The sequence below is a fragment of the Mus pahari genome, chromosome 10 (genome assembly GCF_900095145.1).
Source record: "Mus pahari chromosome 10, PAHARI_EIJ_v1.1, whole genome shotgun sequence".
Lineage (NCBI taxonomy): Eukaryota > Metazoa > Chordata > Mammalia > Rodentia > Muridae > Mus > Mus pahari.
The window spans coordinates 51,911,558-51,932,293 of record NC_034599.1 but is presented as its reverse complement, the minus strand read 5'-3'; the positions used below and the strand labels follow the sequence as shown (position 1 = coordinate 51,932,293).

At 41.0% G+C, this 20,736-nt stretch overlaps 1 protein-coding gene across 1 annotated transcript in view; it reads right to left on the bottom strand.

The window, feature by feature from the left end:
• The window catches only part of Ptpn9 (protein tyrosine phosphatase non-receptor type 9), a 79,737-nt gene that overhangs the window by 30,236 nt on the left and 28,765 nt on the right, over positions 1-20,736 (bottom strand). Inside the window, exons 2-5 of the mRNA XM_021206930.2 lie at positions 10,810-10,953; positions 7,622-7,711; positions 6,583-6,707; positions 2,127-2,232 (exon numbers count right to left, since the gene is read on the bottom strand). Coding sequence (XP_021062589.1) covers positions 2,127-2,232; positions 6,583-6,707; positions 7,622-7,711; positions 10,810-10,953 — 465 coding nt within the window. The remainder of the gene's footprint in view (positions 1-2,126; positions 2,233-6,582; positions 6,708-7,621; positions 7,712-10,809; positions 10,954-20,736) is intronic.

Below are 20,736 nucleotides of genomic sequence, written 5' to 3'. Positions count from 1 at the left end.
TTGGGATTTGGACTGCAGACTGTAAGTCATCAATAAATTCCTTTACTATATAGAGACTATCTGCAAGTTCTGTGACTCTAGAGAACCCTGACTAATACAACCCTATTTATATAAGACACGAAGACAAAAGTATGTAAGACATATGGTGCAGCATATCACTGTAAAGCCACAGCACTTGGTTTCATTCCACTTTTTAACATTCCAGCCTTTCTCAGGGAGGCTTACCATGTAATAAGGACTCAGGGGCTGGAGGGATGCCTCAGTCGGTAAAGTGCATCCCACACAAGTACAGAGGACCTGAGCTCAATCTCCAGTAGGCACATGAAGTCAGCAGCACAAGTGAGACAAAGAGATGGATCCTAAGGCTCAGTGGCGAGCAGCCTAGTCCAGTCAGGGAGCCCTGAGTCCTTGAAAAGACCCTATCTCAAATAACAAGGTTGACAGATCCTAAGGATGCACCTACAGTTGATCCCTGGCCTTACACATACATACATGTGCACCTGCACACTCATAAATGCATACATCCAAAAATAAAGAAATAAGCAGTCCCCAGTAACTGGCTGAAAGGGCAGCTGTAGCTTTCATCTTTTCCATTTTGAATAAACTAATCTCAGTTTCATTTATTAGCCTTTGTTCTTCCCACTCAGTCTTGGCTCTGCTAAATTTGAGGAGTTTACAAACACTCCCTACACAGAATATACAATATCCACAGCAAAGTTCTCCAAAGGCTTCTTCATTCAGACTTTAAAACTACTTTTTTCACTTCCTTCAAAGATGCAAAACTTTCAGGATAAATACCCAAAGCCCCTTTTAACTGCCTGATCAATTTGGAGAAATAGCTTTATTTCAGTAAGGTGGAGGACAGCAGAAACCATTATGTCACATCATCTTCGTCAGAGCAAAAAGATAGAGAGCCGGCCATAGAGCACTTAAACAATCATACTGTACCAGCACTTGGGAGGCGACAAGCCTGGTCTACACAGCAAGCACTGGGCAAGCCTATACTACTTAGGGACCCTGTCTCACAATAAGACCAAACAGATAAGAAGTTATCTCATACAACCTTGGAAAACCTGCTCATTGATAGTGTCTATAGGAAGGCATCTTACATTATATATTCTTACTTTATTTTATTCTATTCTATTTTATGTTCATTGGTGTGAGGGTATTGGATCCCCTGGAACTGGAGTTACAGACAGTAGTAAGCAGCCTATAGGTTCTCAGAAAGAGCAGCCAGTTCTCTCGACCACTAAGACTTTTCTCGAGCTCCCATTACATATTCTTTAATAATTACAAGCCTCAGGAAAAGGGACATCTTATGTCTAAGAATTTGCCTGTGGCTTTTCGTTTTCACTATTTTCTTTTTAGTTTTATAGTTGTTTTATAGTTGTTGCTTTGTAAAAGGACCTGACTCCTTATAGCTCAGGCTGGTCTGAATCTTACTTAGAAACCAAGGAGGAAGTAGAATTTACTATGTAGTTCAGCCTGACTTAAACCCATTACCCTTATCTTGCCCTGGCCTCCCAAGTCCTTGCATTACTGGCATTACTGGTATGAGTCACTAAGCCCATATCTTTTTTTTTTTTTTTTTTTTTTTTTTCGGTTTTTTGGGACAGAGTTTTTCTGTGTAGCCTTGGCTGTCCTGGAACTCACTCTGTAGACCAGGCTGGACTTGAATTCAAAAATCCACCTGCCTCTGCCTCCCAAGCACTGGGATTAAAGGCATGTGCCACCACTGCCCAGCCTCACTAAGCCATCTCATTTTTTTTTATTTTTTTTTTATTTTTTTTTATTTTTTGGTTTTTCAAGACAGGGTTTCTCTGTATAGCCCTAGCTGTCCTGGAACTCACTTTGTAGACCAGACTGGCCTTGAACTCAGAAATCTGCCTGCCTCTGCCTCCCGAGTGCTGGGATTAAAGGCGTGCGCCACCACGCCCGGCTTCAAGTCTTTCAACTTGACTTTTAAGATCACTTTTTGTTATAAAGAAGCAGATATTAGTTATTGTATATAGGTGACCTTTAAAATTGAACATAATATCTGAAGTTTACATTTTTCTAAATAATATTTTCCCAAAAAAGAAAAAGAAAAAAGAACACTTAAAAGGATTCTCCCTTTACAACCTTACCTTCAGCAGGTTTAGGACTTTCTTGCCAAGATCTAGCTCAAAGTTGGCATAATTAGACCCGCACATGTCATAGATGAACACCAGTCCATTCCTTTGAGTTTCAAAGCTGCAAACCAATCATTAAACAAAGCATTTAATTTAATACAAATGTTTCATTCAAAGCTAAGCCAGATCCTTACACACCCAAAGGTTATTAGAATTAATATTATCATCATCTGTATAGTGTTGGTGTGTGTGTGCCCAGGTATTTGGGCCATAGCAAGTGTGGGAATCAGAAGACAACGCTCAGGAGTCAGCTCTGCCCTTCCCACCATGAACTCCCGGGATCAAGCTCAGGCTCTCAGGCTAGGATAGCTTGTGCTTTGAGCTAATGAGCCATCTTGCCTGTCAGAAATGAAGTATTTGATTGCACTATTTCTAGACAGGAAGGTTTTACATGTATTGTCTTAGTTGTTTTCCAGAGGGTTTCATGCATCCTACGTGCTCACTTTGCATTAAACTCAGGCTGGCTTCAAACTCAGGGTAATCCTCCTGACACACTCCACTCCTTTTAGTGCTAGGATTATAGGTATGAGCCACATCAAGGTTCTTATGTCATGTCCTCATCTTTGCATCCCCTCCTGAAAGCCCCCATACTACCACACGTCTATGAAATCTAAGAGGAAAACACTGAAAAGGGGTTAACATGAAAAATAACAAATTCTTGTCAATTATGTGTGTATGAAAATATTTCAATATCTAGTTCAAGTATATAAATTTAAAGTCTGTGTATCTAATATACCTCAGGTTCAGTGAACTAACTTTCTGAAAAGAGAAAAAAAAACTTTAATTCTAAAATGCACAGAGGTTTTTCTGGCAGAATTTATTTCTACTGGATCCTAATGCATTAATATTAATCTTTTTTTTTTTAAAAAATGATTTATTTATTTATTATATGTAAGTACACTATAGCTGCCTATAGACACTCCAGAAGAGAGCGTCAGATCTTGTTACAGATGGTTATGAGTCATCATGTGGTTGCTGGGATTTGAACTCTGGACCTTTGGAAGAGCAGTCGGGTGCTCTTACCCACTGAGCCATCTCACCAGCCCCCCATTAATATTAATCTTAACTCCTTCTTTTATAACCATACAGAGATTATTGTTCCTCGAGATTAAAGATGCTGTCAAAGAGGCACAACTGCCGGGCAGTGGTGGCGCATGCCTTTAATCCCAGCACTTGGGAGGAAGAGAGGATTTCTGAGTTCAAGGCCAGCCTGGTCTACAGAGTGAGTTCCAGGACAGCCTGGGTTACACAGCCTGTCTAGAAAGGAAAACAAAACAAAACAAAACACCAAAAAAAGAAAAAAAGAGGTACAATTACCAAATAGATTATTTAGGTCGAGAGAATTTCCATTTTCTCAACAAGCTAAACTTAGAGCCAATCTGAAGAATTACAGAATTTTTCCTAAAAGATTGGGATTTAAAACAAGTCAGTGACACAGGGAAAGAAGTATAATGAAAACAAACTACAGGGCATAAAGACCCAGGTTCCATGACCCTATATGAAGTTGCTCATCCTCTGAACACACATGGAATGATATAAAATAGATGCTGCTCTCTGGGTATATAGCATGAAGTATCACAATGAGTCAACTGCTTCCTACTGGGTTTGATTTTTGAGCTATATGCAGCAGGAGACACCAAAAAGCTTAAAACACAGTCTTTGCGTCACATTTGCTTCAAAGGAAGGAAGTACATAAAGTGTAATCAAAGCAGCAAGTAGGCTATGAATCACTCTGAAGAAGACAGGTAATAGGTAAGTGAGCGTCCACATTAGCATTCCCTCGATCCTGGACGTTCTGAGAAAGGTAGCTTTCCCTCACTTCCTAAACTAAATGAGCATTTCAAAAGTACCCACACTCTTGAAAGTAGCCCTAAAGACTGAAGAGCTGAGAAAATCCAAACTGCTACTTAGGGAGTACAAGACTACTGAAATGACCTGTCCTCACTCCCCAGCAACTTCTCATTTTCAGAATAACAGTATGTGTAAGATTCACATGTATCTCCCACTAAGCATCAACAGCAGAAGCTACGTGTTATAAAAGTAACAGTCCATAGTTAACTAATCAGAGAGTCTCACTTTAGACAGTCTCTTGGCTACTCTCAATTTATAAATCCATAATCTAGGCCAGGTAAAGCTATATGACACCCTGTTTCAGAACAAACAAAACAAGCTAGGAAGTGATGGTTTATGACTTTAATCCCATACTAGAGAGGTAGATGCAGGGAAATCTGTTAAGTTCAAGGCCAGCATGGTCTACAGAGCAAGTTCCCAGACAGCCAAGTCTATACACAGGAACCCTGTCTTGAAAAACCAAACCAAACCAAACCATACCAACAACAAAAACCAGTCCATTCTGAAATTCTCTATGCAGCTCAAGCCAGCCTCAAATTCACGATCCTACCACCTTAACTGTCTAAGGTACTATTTTGTCCGACCACGATATGTTGTGATCAGTTTTTTTTGTTGTGATTGTGTTTGTTTTGTGTTCTTTTTTTGAGACAGAGTCTCTCCTCACAGCTTAAGCTTTAAAATTGTAGCATCTTCCCCACTTCCTAAGTTCTAAGATTAAGAACTTAGTTGTAATAAGCCAACTATTATTTTTAATTTTTTCTTATACATGTGAGTATTTAGCCTGCATGTATGTATGTATGTATGTGCACCACATGTCTGGTAACCAGAGGTTAAAGAGGGTATTGGATACCCTGGAACTAGAGCTGTCAATGGTTGTGAGCCACCATGTGGGTACTGGAAATAAAAAACCTAGTTCTCTGAAAGAATAGCCAGTACTCTTAACTGCTGAGCTGTCTCCCTGGTACTCCAACACACCGCCTCCCTTGAGGCAGGGAATCACCATATAGCGTCAGATAGCCTGGATCTCACTATGTAGACTAAGCTAGCATCAAACTCACACAGACTCACCTGCCTCTGCCTCCAGAGTGCTGGCATTAAAAGAGTGTACCAACCCACTGGGATACCTATCTAGCCGCCATCTATCTACCAATCCACCCATCCATCTATCATCTATCAATCTACCCATCTATCTATCCATCCATCCATAATCTATCATCCACCTATCTATCTATCTATCTATCTATCTATCTATCTATCTATCTATCTATCTATCTATCTATCTTCTAGCACTGGGGATTAAACAGGGCAATAGACAAGCTTTTCACCGCTGAGCCACATAACAGCAGCTCCCAGACTGGTTTGTTTAGTTTGCTTTAGTATTTAACAAGATAGATCCTCTCTATGTAGCTTTGGCTAGCCTGAAATTTATTATGTAGGACAGGCAAACCTCAAATTTGTGGTGATACTCCTGCCTCTGCCTCCTGAGTGCTAGGACTGCAGGTACTACTGGGCATGGCTTGTTTTATTTTTGTTTTTCCATACTAGAGAAAGAACCTGGGGACTTACACATGCTAGGCAAGTACCTACCCCAGTATACTCCCAGGTTACTCCATAGGGTTTTGAGGGTTTTTTTACTTATTGTTTTTATTTTATGTGTATGAGTGTTTTGCATGCATACACACACACACACACACACACACACACACACAGCGGACTTGCCTGATGCCCATGAAATCTAGAAGAGGGTCTAAATCTCCTAAAACTGGAGTTACAGATGGTTATGAGCTACCATATGGGTGCTGGGAATTGAACCTGGGTCCTCTCAAAGAACATCCAGTGCTCTTAATTTCTGAGCCATTTCTATGGCTAGGTTTTTTGTTGTTGTTGTTGTTGTTGCTGCTGTTGTTGTTGTTTTCAAGACAGGATTTTTCTATGTAGTCCTGGCTCACTCAGAGATTCATTGGCCTCTGCCTCCCAAATGGTGAGATTAAAGGTGTGATTCATCACCACCCAGTCCCTAGAGAGTTTTAACGTGAACAAAACAAACAGATGACCTAAGCCTGGTGACATGAGCCTGGAATCTCTACTGTCTGAGATGCTGAGGCAGGAGAACACTAAGCTCGTATGGGTAACTAAGTCAGACTGCATTTCAAAGTTAAAGGGAAAAAAAGGAATAATTAGGATCTAAGCTAATGATAGAGCATTTGCCTTAGCATGTGGAAGCCCTACACACCCACACCCACATCCACACCCACACCCACATACACTCAACAGAGTTCCTTTCTTCCTTCAAATAAACCATTCTCAGTGTATTAGCAATTGTTATGAATTGTCTCTCTCAGCTTTTGTTAATCCTAAAATAAGCAAGGTGATGCAAAGAGAACACAGCATCCTAATGATACCAGAAACACACACTCTTAAACATAGGAGTTGTTTTCTACTTAGACTGTCCAGGCTGTGTCCTAGGGACAATGGTGACAGCACTTCTGAGTTTAATCAATTCACAAACTGTCGCTTTCCTAAATGAGGTAGATACCCACAAAATAGTCTTACCACTTACCTGTCCACAGCTCTGTCCAGCAGGTAAAACAAAGCTTGGAGTACCACGTGCTGGACAGACTTGTGGGGATGATGTAATCTGGCAGTGAAAAGGGCAATGGAGGCTCCAGTTGGGTCTCGAACATTCTAAAACAGATAAATCCGGGAATACTGAGAAGTGAAAAAACAATCACAGGAATCTTTTAGACTTATTATCCTGCATAGAAAGTTGACACATGAGGAAAAGAGCTACTAACAGAACTTCCTTGATTTGTGTCTATTCTTCCATAAAGGGAGCAGTGTTATCATCACCCCAGGCCTGGTTCTCTCAGCATTCTCTTGAACCACATTCTGTGGCTTTAGAATAATGTCACAGCAGGGCATGATGGCGCTCGCCTTTAATCCCAGCACTTGGGAGGCAGAGGCAGGCGGATTTCTGAGTTTGAGGCCAGCCTGGTCTACAGAGTGAGTTCCAGGACAGCCAGAACNGATTTCTGAGTTTGAGGCCAGCCTGGTCTACAGAGTGAGTTCCAGGACAGCCAGAACTACACAGAGAAACCCTGTCTCGAAAAAACCAAAAAAAAAAAAAAAAAAAAGGGAAAAAAGAAAAATGTCACATTTTCTTCACCTGCAGAGGAATCAAAGGATGATTCTGCACTGGCTTTTTTCCTCCAGGCAGGATGGAGAGAAACAGATCAAGATAATGACTTCTATGCTACCTTAAACATATTATCACATATTTGTCTGAGAGGCCAAGAGATCACTAATTAGTGGAGAGAGTTTCCATTAAGTAAGGATGTGTTTTGATACATTATTAACCCTTCCCAATATGCTGACCAACAACTTTTTTAATGGATCAATGAAGAAAAAAACTGTCTTCTGTTCCATAACTCAATAATTTAACTATTATTAATTAATACTTTTAATTAGTAATAACTCAATTATTATTAGAACAATTTAATAGCAAAATGTGTTGATAAGGAACCTAGGCACAAAAATCCAAATAAGGCAACAGCCACAAAAGGATGTAACAAAGCACAAGATCGGTTGTACAGACTCACCAAGATGGTGAACTTCCCACTGAGGATCTCAGAACGGAGAGGCTCCTCATGAGGTCTCAGCTTCACAATGCCTTCCTTTCTTCTTGTTTCCTAAAAACGAAATAATGAAGAGATGAGTTAATATGAAATATGACATATCCAGAACAACTTTATGTAGCCATCAAATCTCAGGGATGGGACATTAGAAATCAACTAACTAAGCCGGGCATGGTGGCGCATGCCTTTGGGAGGCAGAGGCAGGCGAATTTCTGAATTTCTGAGGCCAGCCTGGTCTACAGAGTGAGTTACAGGACAGCCAGGGCTACACAGAGAAACCCTGTCTCCGAAAAAAAAAAAAGAAATCAACTAACTGAACTGTGAATTCTTTTGTAGCATGCCTTAGCATTCCAGGGCAGCTAACTGTTACCATAATTCCTGTCTACCTTCTCAGGACCATTTGTTCTGATGCCTCCAAGAGTCAGCTCGAGTTTGGCCATTCAGAAATATTGATTCCCAGTGCAGATTTCTTTTCTGTACCAACACTCAGGTTCCAGTTGCTTACAGGAACTGTCTATTTGGGTATCACAAAGACATGGACCTTCTTTCTACATGAACCCATCCCACTTCAATGTCTCCTAAATTAATTAATGTTACCAGCACTGATCTTGACACACAAGTCCCAACTCAGATGCTTCACTCATTTTCCTTACACACTAGCTTAAGCAGCTCCTACTCATTTGAACTCTAAATTTATCTACTTTTCTCCATCTCCCCTGACATTACATGTTTAATAATACTGCCATTCTCTCTCCTTGTAAGTACGACAGTTTTCAAACTGATCTTCTGGCTCCAAGAAAATCAGTGAGATACACTCTCCATAAATATACTGTCAAAGTCTTTCTGGAATGCAAATATGGAAAAATTTATCACATTGCTTATATCATTAATGGATTTCTGAGGCCTTAATGATCTGGCCTCATTTATCTGTGCTCTCCATCTCTTGCCATGCCTTGACTCCCACTCAACATTCTGGCTTAGCTAAATGTGGGGAATTGCAGGCTGGTCTCCAGTCAAGCTGAGGACTGAACCCTGGTGGTGATAACTCACCGACATGACACAGTAGGTGTTCCCTCATGTTCCTGGAACTCTGGCTTCTGCCTAAGTTACCGCCCCCCACAGTCCCCATAAGAGAAGCATGGCTAGAAGTCACATAGGCCATGGCCAAGCTTTTGACCTTCAGGCTAAACTCCTCCCCAGTTACCTAGCAACAGTAAAGACCATAAAAAGGGCTGTTCAGCCCCACCTCGCTCTCTTACCTCTTGCTTGTCTTTTACTTCTCACTCTCTTACCTCTTACCCCTCCTCTCTCACCCCCTCTCTCCTCTCTCTTTGTCTTCTCTCCTCTCCTCTCTCCCTCTTACTCTCTCTCTTTAGCCTTTTCTCTCTCTCTCTCTCTCTCTCTCTCTCTCTCTCTCTCTCTCTCTCTCTCTACCTTCTCTCTTTCCCCCTACCTTTCTATAATAAAGCTCTAAAACCATAGAGAGTCTCTGCTCATCAAGATTCGCTGCACTCACTCTTGCCAGTGTTGGGAACCTCTCTTCCCTCATCCCTCTCTCCCATAACCCCGGTGGCTTTAGCAAAGTAGCTCCGGGATTCCCAGGTAGGGCTGTCCGTTGCCACCCCTGAAGAGTGGGTCAGAGGAATGCCCACCTAGGGATGAGTGGAAGGTAGATAGCAGCCCTCCCATGCCTGACAGACCAGAGAATAGGTAAAACTCTGGCAGGGTGTGGGTTTTTACTCCCCCCTCTTCCCCAGGGCCCCCCTTTTTTGTTCCCAAAAGCTAAATTTTACTTTCTACCACTAAGGATCTGAACTATTGTTTTCTTCTATCATTTGGTTGTAAACCTAGCCTTTAATAGCTGAGCCATCTCTCCAGCCCAAACATATTATCTTCTTTAGCCATACTTTACCAGTGCTTGATCCCTACTCATCATTCAGATTTAAGGCTAGTACTCTTTTTTTTGTTTGTTTTTTTGTTTTTTTTATTGTTTACTTTCTCTTCTAAGTAACAATTGTGGAATGGTTAATATAGTATGTATGCCATTAATATCTATGGAATAAATAAATGAGTATTGGATGAGCCATACGATCAGTGTGAGCTAATTCCAGTGCTTGTTTGTTTTCCCAGGATTTCTTTTTAAGTACAGATGGTATCTCTTCAGAAGAAATTTCTAACCACAAAGTAACATAACATACAGCATTTCTATCAAAGATGCTACAATCCCAGAAAGCAAACATAACACAGAATGAGTCTTAAACTCCCTTAAAAAAAAAAAAATCTTAGCCAGCTATGGTGGATCATGCCTTTAATTTTAGCACTTGTGAGGCAGTGGCAGCCTGGTCTATAGAGCAAGTTCCGGGACATTCAAGGCTACATGGAGAACCCTGTCTCAAAAAACAAAACAATGGCTGGAGAGGTGGCTCTGTGGTTAAGAGCACTGACTGCTCTTCCAGTGGTTCTGAGTTCAATTCCCAGATTGGAATTGGTGGCTCACAACCATCTGTAATGGGATCCCATGCCCTCTTCTGGTGTGTCTGAAGACAGTTACACTGTACTCACATACATAAAATAAATAAATCTTTAAAAAATTTTTTTTAATTTAAAAAAAATTGCAGCTGGGCAGTGGTGGCTCACACCTTTAATCCCAGCACTCACAAGGCAGAGGCAAGCTACACAAAGAAACCTTGTCTCAACAAAACAAAACAAATACCAAAAAGACGCTGCCAAGAATGGGACCTAGCTGACACTAGCACGAACCTTTTCTTGAATAGCTCTTTAGCTCAAAGTTCATCAGAATGGCAGCTTTCTACAACTTCATGAGGCCTTAAAGTACAGCTGTAAAATATACCAAATAGGTTATCCAGGAGGCAGGTAAGAGAGTAAGGAGGAAAACCCCAGGAAGGAGTAGCCACGGGATGACATTAAGGAACTTTCTTTGCGTCAGTACAGGTAGCAAGCTTTGTGTACATTAAGTAAGTGTCTCCAGGAATTGGCCAGACCAACCTCAGCTCTCATAGGATTGGTGGACATTGATCCACTTTTAACAGAATAAGAAAGAAGTAGATAATCACCATGTACAAAGTAAAGCAGGAAAAAATAGAAATACTTAGCTCAACTATCACAAATCTGTCTGGCCCTGAGCCACTTACTCTATAGCAGTGGAACAACTCTACAGCACGGAGCACATCAAACTTTCTGGCCATGAGGAACTTGACAGCCACGTTCCAGGAGAGTGGAGAAACATTATACTGTACTGTCCACTTGTTGATCTCTTCAAGAAACTGCTTGGTAGCCTGTTTAAATAGAAAATGAGTACAATTAGTAAAAAGAGAATATATTTTAGAAACACAACAGTAACAAGCAGGCAAAAATTACTTTTTTCCCCAAATGAGACTCATTTATATATCAAGTTTTAGGCCAGTCTGGTCTATATGAAATTCTATCTAAAAAAAAAAGTGGGAGGGAAAAGGGAAGCTGGAAAGATGGCTCAACAGGAAAAGGCACTTGCTGCTAGTTCAATTGCCAGGTCCCATGTGGCAGAAGGAAAAGAACAGACCCCTGCAAATTGTCCTCTGAACCCCGCGTGCCATGGACATGCATGTGCACACGGGTTTAATTTAAAAACATTTAAAAGGATTGTCTTAGGGTTTTACTGCTGTGAATAGATACAATGACCAAGGCAAGTCTTACAAGGAGAACATTTACTTGGGGCTAGTTTATAGGTTCAGAGATTCAGCCCATGATCATCAAGGTGGGAGCATGACAGCATCCAGGCAGGCATGGTACAGGTAGAGCTAAGAGTTCTACATCATCTGAAAACTGCTAGAAGAAGACTGGCTTCCAGGCAGCTAGGACAAGAGTCTTAAACCCACGCCTACAGTGACAACCTACTCCAACAAGGCTGCACCTCCTAATAGTGCCACTTCCTGGGCCAAGCATATACAAACTATCATAAAGGTTAAATTTATATCATGTTAGTCCTTACTGCTTAGGGTAAGAAGCACAGCCAGTTCAGAGAGGACACAGCACTGGAATATGTGAAGGAGTAATGAGAAGCCCCTCCAAGGAGGTGGGATTAGAGAACTCTGCCAGGACCCGACTGCAGCTAAAATATCGATTTTTTTTTTTAAATTTTAGAACTATTTAAATTGAAATATTATGCATGTATGTTCTGAGTACCTAAAAGATTTCTGCATTGCTATTCTGTTTTAACTATTTAGAGACTTTTCTTGCTTATTAATCCAGAAAATGATGACTTTTCTGAATTTTAACTATACCCATATTATCAGTCAATCAACTCAGTTATGGAGTATCCACTCAGGTGGGTGTAGTAGCACTCAGGAGGCAAAGAGAGGCAGGAGGGGCTCTGTGAGTTTGAAGTCAGCATGGTTTATATAGTGAGTCCCAGGACAGCAATGGTTACATAAAACAACAAAAAGATGGATTTACTCATAGTAAGGCATATTTTTTTTTCTTAACCTATGCCAAGGAAAAATATAAAACTGAAGCTGCACTGGACAGTGGTGGCGCACGCCTTTAATCCCAGCACTTGGGAGGCAGAGGCAGGCAGATTTCTGAGTTCGGGGCCAGCCTTGATTACAGAGTGAGTTCCAGGACAGCCAGGGCTATACAGAGAAACCCTGTCTTGAAAAAACCAAAACCAAACCAAACCAAAAACCTGAAGCTGTTTCAGAGGTGTAAGGCACAACCTACTATGTGACTATGGACTGGGGAAATCTCTCTTCACTAATTTTTCAGTTGAAAAATAGGGGACCATGCATTGTACACACCACAGTCCCAGCATAGAGGCAGGTAGATCTCTAGGAGTTTGGGGCTGTTCTGTTCTACATATCAAGTGTGATAGACAGGATAATGTCTCAAGGGGGGAAAAAAAAAAGAAAGAAAAGTAAGTGTTATATATGCCTGTAATTTCATCATTCACAAACCAAAGAATGGCAAAAGAATTAATTGGCCCCAAGTTCTAACACACCCTGGTCTATGCAGCCAGGCTCTAAGAGCTACATAGAGAAATCCCATTTCAAAGATGGAGAAAAGAAAGAGGAAAGGAAGGAAAGAAAAAGAGACTTGGGTATAGTGGGACATATCTGTTATCCCAGCATTTGGGGAGGGGAAGCAGGAGGATCAGGAGTTTGAAGCTCTCCTAGGCTCTAAAAGACTGAGTCATATGAGACACTGTCAAACAAACGAAAAGAAAACAGGGGAAGGTTAAGGGCCCTGACCTACTTCAGAAACTTGGCAACAATTCCCCCTTGCAAATTGCTACACACTGTTTAAACAACTATCAAACTAGAATCCCAGGAGGGTCAGCTTACCTTATAACACAGCACCTGATTCACCCTCAATTTTCTAGGAAAGCACAAAGGACATTTATAAACTAGGGGAAAGTCCAAGGCCTGGAATGCAGTTGAGCTTTTGAGCCTTGCAACTGAGGAAATGTAACTTATATCACTTCAAAAAGAGAAGCAGGAAAACTAAGCAAGCACAGAGCCGAAAAGAGTCAAGAAACAGACCATGGTGAAAACCTTTCAAAGATCACACTGTCCCACAACCGGCTGAAGCCAGACCACAGAACTGCATCTCAGAGAAGACAACAGAACAAATTTACAATGCTCCCCAAGAACATTTGTGTTCTATCTGTAGAGTGGCCAGCATCAGAATGAGGAAAGAAAGAAAAGAATATAAGCAGGCACAGATGCCTAAACAAAGCCCCAGTCAGTCAGGAAGGTCCCCAAGAACTTCTCAAATGGGGTATGCTTTTTGGTGAACACATCACCTTTGACTCTTTTCTTGAAAGGGTCTCACTGTGTAGCTCTGGCAGCTGGAAACTCACTATGTAGATCAGGATGGTTTGGAGCTCAGAGATCTCCCTATCTCTGCATCCCAAATTCTGGGATTAAATGCTTTTGCAGCCACATCCAGTTTAACACATCACCTTTTGAATCTAGTCTTTTTTTTTTTTTAATTTTATGTATATGAATACACTGTAGCCGTCTTCAGACACACCAGAAGAAGGCACCAGATCCCATTACAAACGGTGGTGAGCCACCATGTGGTTGCTGAGAATTGAACTCAGGACCTCTGGAAGAGCAGTTGGTGCTCTTACAACTGACCCATCTCTCTAGCCCCTAAATCTAGTCTTGCAATGTTCTTCTAATATTGTTTGCAAATAAAACACTAAAAGAACATACCTTTCTCACTGCTTAGCTGTAAGAACATGCATGGAACATTGTACAGGTAGAAAGAGGAAATCTGAATGACCAGAAGGAGATATGATCAACACATATTCAACTGGTAAGATGACCCTTCATTGTGATAAACCATGCTGTAGAAGCCTGTTAGGTGAGACTTACTACAGAGATAACAACCAAATGTCTATTTATTCCAGATAAGTAACCAAGTACAGATGAAAGTGACAATTACACAAAGTTCAATTTGGTAAGCAAATTGGTTTATTGGGATTAGTCACAGAACAGAGACAAATTAATTTAAAGGCAGCTGTACCACCCTCAACATGGATGATAACACTGAAAAGCTGCATCCCTACAGCTCTATGTACAACTTTCACGTAGCACAACAGGTTAGAAAGCTTCATCCTGACAGTTCTGCCTCCTGTCTTACCTCTAGCAACTAACTGCCTGTTCCTACTTCTATAAGGTGGAAAGGGGGAAAACATTTCTGTGTATCTCGTTAGTTTCAGGAACTTTTTGAGACTTGTGAGTTGTTTACTTCCCTAGTCACATGAATCTCTTCTCATTCCTGGAAGGAATGTGTCAACTTAGATCTTAAAACTTCTTGAGCCTAAGAAACCTCCTGTACTGGCTAGTTTTGTGTCAACTTGACACAGCTGGAGTTATCACAGAGAAAGGAGCTTCAATTGGGGAAATGCCTCCAAGAAATGCTATAAGGTATTTTCTCAATTAGTGATCAAAGCGGGAGGTTCCCTAGTGGGTGGTGCCATCTCTGGGCTGGTAGTCTTGGGTTCTATAAGAGAGCAGGCTGAGCAAGCCAGTGGAAGCAAGCCAGTAAAGAACATCCCTCCATGTCTTCTGCATCAGCTCCTACTTTCTGACCTGCTTGAGTTCCAGTCCTGCATCCTTTGGTGATCAACAGCAATGTGGAAAATGTAAGCTGAATAAATCCTTTCCTCCCCAACTTGCTTCTTGGTCATGATGTGCAGGAATAGAAACCCTGATTAAGACACCTCCCTTTAGAACAGTAGTTCTCATCCTTCCTAATGCAGTTCCTCCTCCTTCTTCTTTTTTTTTTTTAAAGCTTTATTTTTTTATTATATGTAAGTACCCTGTAGCTGTCTTAGACACTCCAGAAGAGGGAGTCAGATCTCGTTACAGATGGTTGTGAGCCACCATGTGGTTGCTGGGATTTGAACTCCAGACCTTTGGAAGAGCAGTCGGGTGCTCTTACCCACTGAGCCATCTCACCAGCCCAAGAAGAGATCTTCCGTATAGCCCTGGGTGTCCTGGAACTCACTCTGTAGACCAGGCTGGCAGCGAACTCGAACTCAAAAATCCACCTGCCTCTGCCTCCCAAGTGCTGGGATCAAAGGCGTGCGCCACCACGCCCGGCTGCAGTTCCTTCTTTTAATACAGTTCCTCATGTTGTGGTGACCACCCCCCACCATAAAATTATTTCAGTGCTACTTCAATAAATGTAATTTTGCTACTGTTATGAATTATAATATAAATATATGATATGCACGATGTCTAATATGCAATCCAAAGGGGTTATAAACTATGGGTTAAGAACTGCCACTCTATAATGAAATATTTCATCTCCCAGGCAACTGCTCCAAAACAAAGCCAGATGCAGTGTTTCACATCCCTAATGCTAGTGTTCAAGAGGTAGAGAAAAACGTATCTTCACAAGTTCCAGGCCAGCCTGGTCTACATGGCAAGTAACAGGCCAGACTGGTCTACATGGCAAGTAACAGGCCAGCCTGGTCTACATGGCAAGTAACAGGCCAGACTGGTCTACATGGCAAGTAACAGGCCAGCCTGGTCTACATGGCAAGTAACAGGCCAGCCAGAGAGGTAGTTTCACACAGCTTTCATACACTTGCTTCAAAGTACATCTTGCCCTTTTTCTTTTCTTCTTTTTTTGAGACACAGTCTCACTAGGACAGCCTGGCTGGCTTGAAATTCTTTGTAGACCAGGCTGGCATTGAATTCATATAGATCTACCTCTCTCAGCCCGAGTGGTGGGATAAGAGGCATGAGCCACTATACCCAGGGTGCAAATTTTTTTAAGTCACTGCGTAAACAATCTTTCATGTTTTTAATTTGTATTGTTTTCATATGTACTGAAAAATGAATATTTATGGGGAATAGTATGATGTTTTTATACCTACACATATCTATACACACATATATACTCATACAGTGTAGAATGATTAAATCAAGCAAATTACCTATTAACTGAAATAATTATTTTTTTTCTGATGTAAACATTTGAAATGTGTTCTTTGCAATTTTAAAGTATACACCACCTTGTTATTAACTATAATTTCGACCCTATGCAGGAGACCTAACTGTTAACTTCCTACATTTCGACACCATCTCTCCATTCCCCTCATTCTCCACTTCTGGTGGCCACCATCCTAATCTCTGCTTATATGACTATGGATTTTTGAAATTCCAAAAATACATGAGAACATGCAGTATTGGCCCTTCTCTAACAGCCTCTCAGCCTTTTGGCTGAGATTAAGTGTTCTTTTCCACATTTTGTCTTCTTTTAACAAACTCAGTTCCTCCACAGTTCTTAAAGTCCTGCAGTTCCCTCCGAATAGCTGTTGCCTTAAGCTGACCTCTGTCCCCCTGCTGGTCAGGATGTTGTTCTTGGCTTTAAGTACAGGAACAATTCCTCCTGATTTGGTTGTACAAGGCCCTGCATGAAGAGAGACCAATGTACTGTAAACAGTGATGTGATATTTATAGATACAAACACAGACACACCACCTGTTCTGTTTAGCCTCAGACTCCTGCATCTCCATCCCTCTGATGAAATAGATAAACCCCTGAAAGAAGTCAAATAGGTGGTCTCATATTCACAGTCTTTCTAGACAGATTTATATATTTTCTTACACATGGATTTTGCATAACTAGTCAATTGTGTATACACACACACACACACATACATACATATATATATATATATAGATATACACACACACACACACACACACACACACATACAAAATCACTGGTTGCCCTATTGATTACCAGAAAAATATGTCCTAGTAACTCTGACAAGTAACATATTCTTCAAGATGGATAACTGAAATTCTTCAAATTAATATTTAATGTATTTCTTGGTGAAAAAAGGAATGGGCCAAAAGATGAGTCACAACTTAGAAACTATTTCAGCTGAAGGTCAATGTTGGAATATATCTTGGCTTCCAAGTAGTTGCAAGGGGTCACAGTTCAAACAGCACTGCTCTTCCTTTGGGAAAATATCTAACCTACCAAAAAACTAGTACTATCACTTACAACCCCCTTAAAGTGACTTTCAGTAAAAGTGAGATTTGTTCCAGCACAATCAAAAGATGAAGAATATAACTACACTCCAAAAATCATGTGTATTTGGATTTTAGGGTTTATTTTGAGGTAGGTTTTTTTGTTTGTTTGTTTGTGGGTCTCACTGTGTAGCTCTTACTGGCCTGAAACTTCTAAATAGATCAGGCTGGCCTTGAACTTCTAGAGATTCAGCTGCCTCTGCCTCACAAGAGCTTTGATTAAAGGCTACAATCATTTTTAGGTTAAAAAAAAAAAAACAAAGTTCCTGCCTATAGCAACAAAACCAAAGATACTTGAAAACCTGCCATAAACCATCAGAGAAACCTAGAAATTAGTCAGATGACACTCTGGATACTATCCACTGCTGCTGAAATAATAGTATCAGAGAGAAGAAAACCAACACAACTGGATATTAGTGGCACACGCCTCTGTATTCTGGCATCCAGGAGGCTAAGACAAGAGGATTACCATCAGTTCAAGGAGAATCAGAGGACAGTGATTTCAAAGCCAGCCTGAGCTAGAGTGTGAGGCCCTATCTCCAAAATAAATAAGCTGGAGAGGTAGCTCAGTGGACACAGTGATAGCACACAAAGCCCTAGGTTCAACCCCCATGTGCACATAAACTGAGTATGGGAGTATATGCCTAAAATCCCACCACTTATAAGATTGAAGGGGTACTCGGGCCAACTAGGATACATGAGACCCTGTTTTCAAAGAAAACAAATAAAACAATTAAGATTTATTTTTATTTAATGTACATGGGTGTTTTGCCTGCATGAATGTACATACATACATGTACATTGCCTGAGGAGACCAGGAGAGTATGTCCGATCCTCTCAAACTAGAGTCACAGATGATTATAAGCTGACATGTAGATGCTAGGTCTTGAACCCTGGTCCTCTGGAAGAACAACCAATGCTTTTAACTGCTGAGCCATCTCTCCAGCCCCATACGAATAGAATTCTTAAAAAGTGCAGTGCTGGAAATTCCTCCTACAGAACCACTCCTACAGTTGGGAGTTGTCTCACTTTTCCTTACTAAGCACACATTCCAAGGCCAACAGCACGCCTACATGGTTTAAAAGCACCTCCTGTGTTTTTATAACCTGTGTTCAAAATAACCTGAATTTGATCACTGGAACCCATGTACAAAACCCTGATGCAGTGCATGGTCCACATCACTTTCTAATAAACACCAAGAGAAAAAGCAACTTCATGTCACTTACTTGTGCCCTCAGGCCCTTCTCAGATAGGATCACCATATGCCACTTCCAATCCACGATGAATCACTGCTGTGTACATCTAATTTTATGGCTTGATACGTCAGATAATACTGAGCTCATAATAGGCAGATCAGAGCACATGACCTGTGGCCCATTATCAAACATTCAATTTCTACTGAGGCCCCATAATAGATCAAAAGCTATCTCTCAAAGAAGAACATTTATCTGCAGATGACAGTAAGGCCTTGCTTGCTTTAAAGGGTCTCTGTTGTGACTCACCTATGAGGACCTTGCCAAAGGCTCCAAATGGCATTCCTATTGAGTCTGCTGGATCATATAAGTCAAACGACAGAGCATCCTGTACAGTAGCCTGTTCTAGAACCTTTCCATGTTCCAGGTCCACTCAAATGAGCAGCTTTCTGAATCTCTTGATATATGGACTAGAATAACACCCAAATGAGGAATGTGCTGCCTCTAAAATGCAAACAGACCCACCAAACATTGTGCTTTCTAGGCATCAAGAAGAACCAAGGGCAACAAATTTTCTTTTACCTTAGAAAAATGTCCTCTACATGTCTCTACTTGTCCTACGTCAGAGCACTCTTTGAATTCCTGCTGGGTCTATTTCCCATTCTCTAATGTGTACATGTGTTACCAACAAGTCCAGAATGGTTGTTACCTCCTGCTTATTTGGTCCAATTAGCATAACGTCTTCAATTTACTGGCCCAGTGTGATACTTGTGAAGAGGTAGACAATCAAGATTCCTTCAAACCAAGTTATGACACAGGGCTGGAGAGTTAACAGAACCTTGTGATAAAACTGTCAAAGAATACTGCTGGCTTTGCCAGATGGAAGCAAATTGCTTCTGGTGGTCTTTATGGACAAGTCTAGAGAAGAAACGCATTTGTCAGATCAATAGCTATATACCAGGTATCAGGAGATGTATTATTAATCTGCTCAAATAAAGATACTATATCTGACATGTCAGCTGCAATTGGAGTTACTACATGGTTAACTTTGTGATAGTCAACTCATTTTCCAAAACACATCTATCTTCTGTATAGGCCAAATAGGAGAGTTAAAGGGAGATGGGGGTGGGGGATCATCACCTTTACCTTTAAAGTCTTTACAGTGACACTGACTTCTCTAACCCCTCTAGGGAAGTGATAAAGTTTTAGGCTCACTATTTTCCCCAGAAAAGCAACTCCAATGGTTTCCATTTGTCCTTTCTAACCATAATAGCTTTTATTCCATAGGTCAGGAAACAACCACGGGAAATCTGCCAACTTGTAAGGATCCCATTCATACATTCTGCGAAAGGATAAGGGTTAACAATGTTTGGCCATCCCTATTTATCTAGTGATCTTTAACAGATCAAATCACTTCTTTAAAAATAAAGGAAACAAGCCTGGCAGTGGTAGCACACGCCTTTAATCCCAGCACTTGGGAGGCAGAGGCAGGTGGATTTCTGGGTTTGAGGCCAGCCTGGTCTACAGAGTGAATTCCAGAACAGCCAGGGCTATACAGAGAAACCCTGTCTCCAAACAAACAAACAAACAACAACAACAAAACAAACAAACAAACAAAAAAGGAAACAGCTGGGCATGGTGGTGCATGCCTTCAACTCCAGCAGAATATTGGAAGGCAAAGGTACAAGGATCTGTGTGAATTCCAAGGCCAGCCTGGTCTAGATAGTGAGTTCTAGAACATTCAGGCCTACTTAGAGAAACACTGTCTCACAAATAAATAAATAAAATAAAAGGAAGAAATAATCAGCAAAAAACTTAATCTCCACATTACTCTCAAGAGCTGCTACTTAAAAAATGAGTTTTGACAAGAGACTAGGTACAATAGGTCAAGAAAAGTAAGTTGGTACTCTCAGTTTTACAGAGAGTTCCTTGGCTTCCGATCTCTTCTGAAAAGATAAGGCTGAGTCAAACAATGGATGAGAATGCATCCACTACCGTACCTGGCACACAATAATCTCTGAGTACATTATGGCTTCCTTTTTCTTTAATCCAGGTGTTTCGTACAAATTTTCTTTCAACTGAGACAGAGTTCTTTAGAACTGTTTCCTGTTATGTCCCTTCAGCCTAAATCAATTCAGTCTTTCTAATATATTATATCCAATGACGTAACTTCAAATGAGAAACCTACAGTATGTATTCATCTGAAAAAGAAAAGGAGGAGTAATAGGAAGAGGAAGGAAGGAAGGAAGGAAGGAAGGAAGGAAGGAAGGAAGGAAGGAAGGAAGGGAGGGAGGGAAGAACGGAGGGAGGAAAGAAGGGAGGAAGTAGGGAGG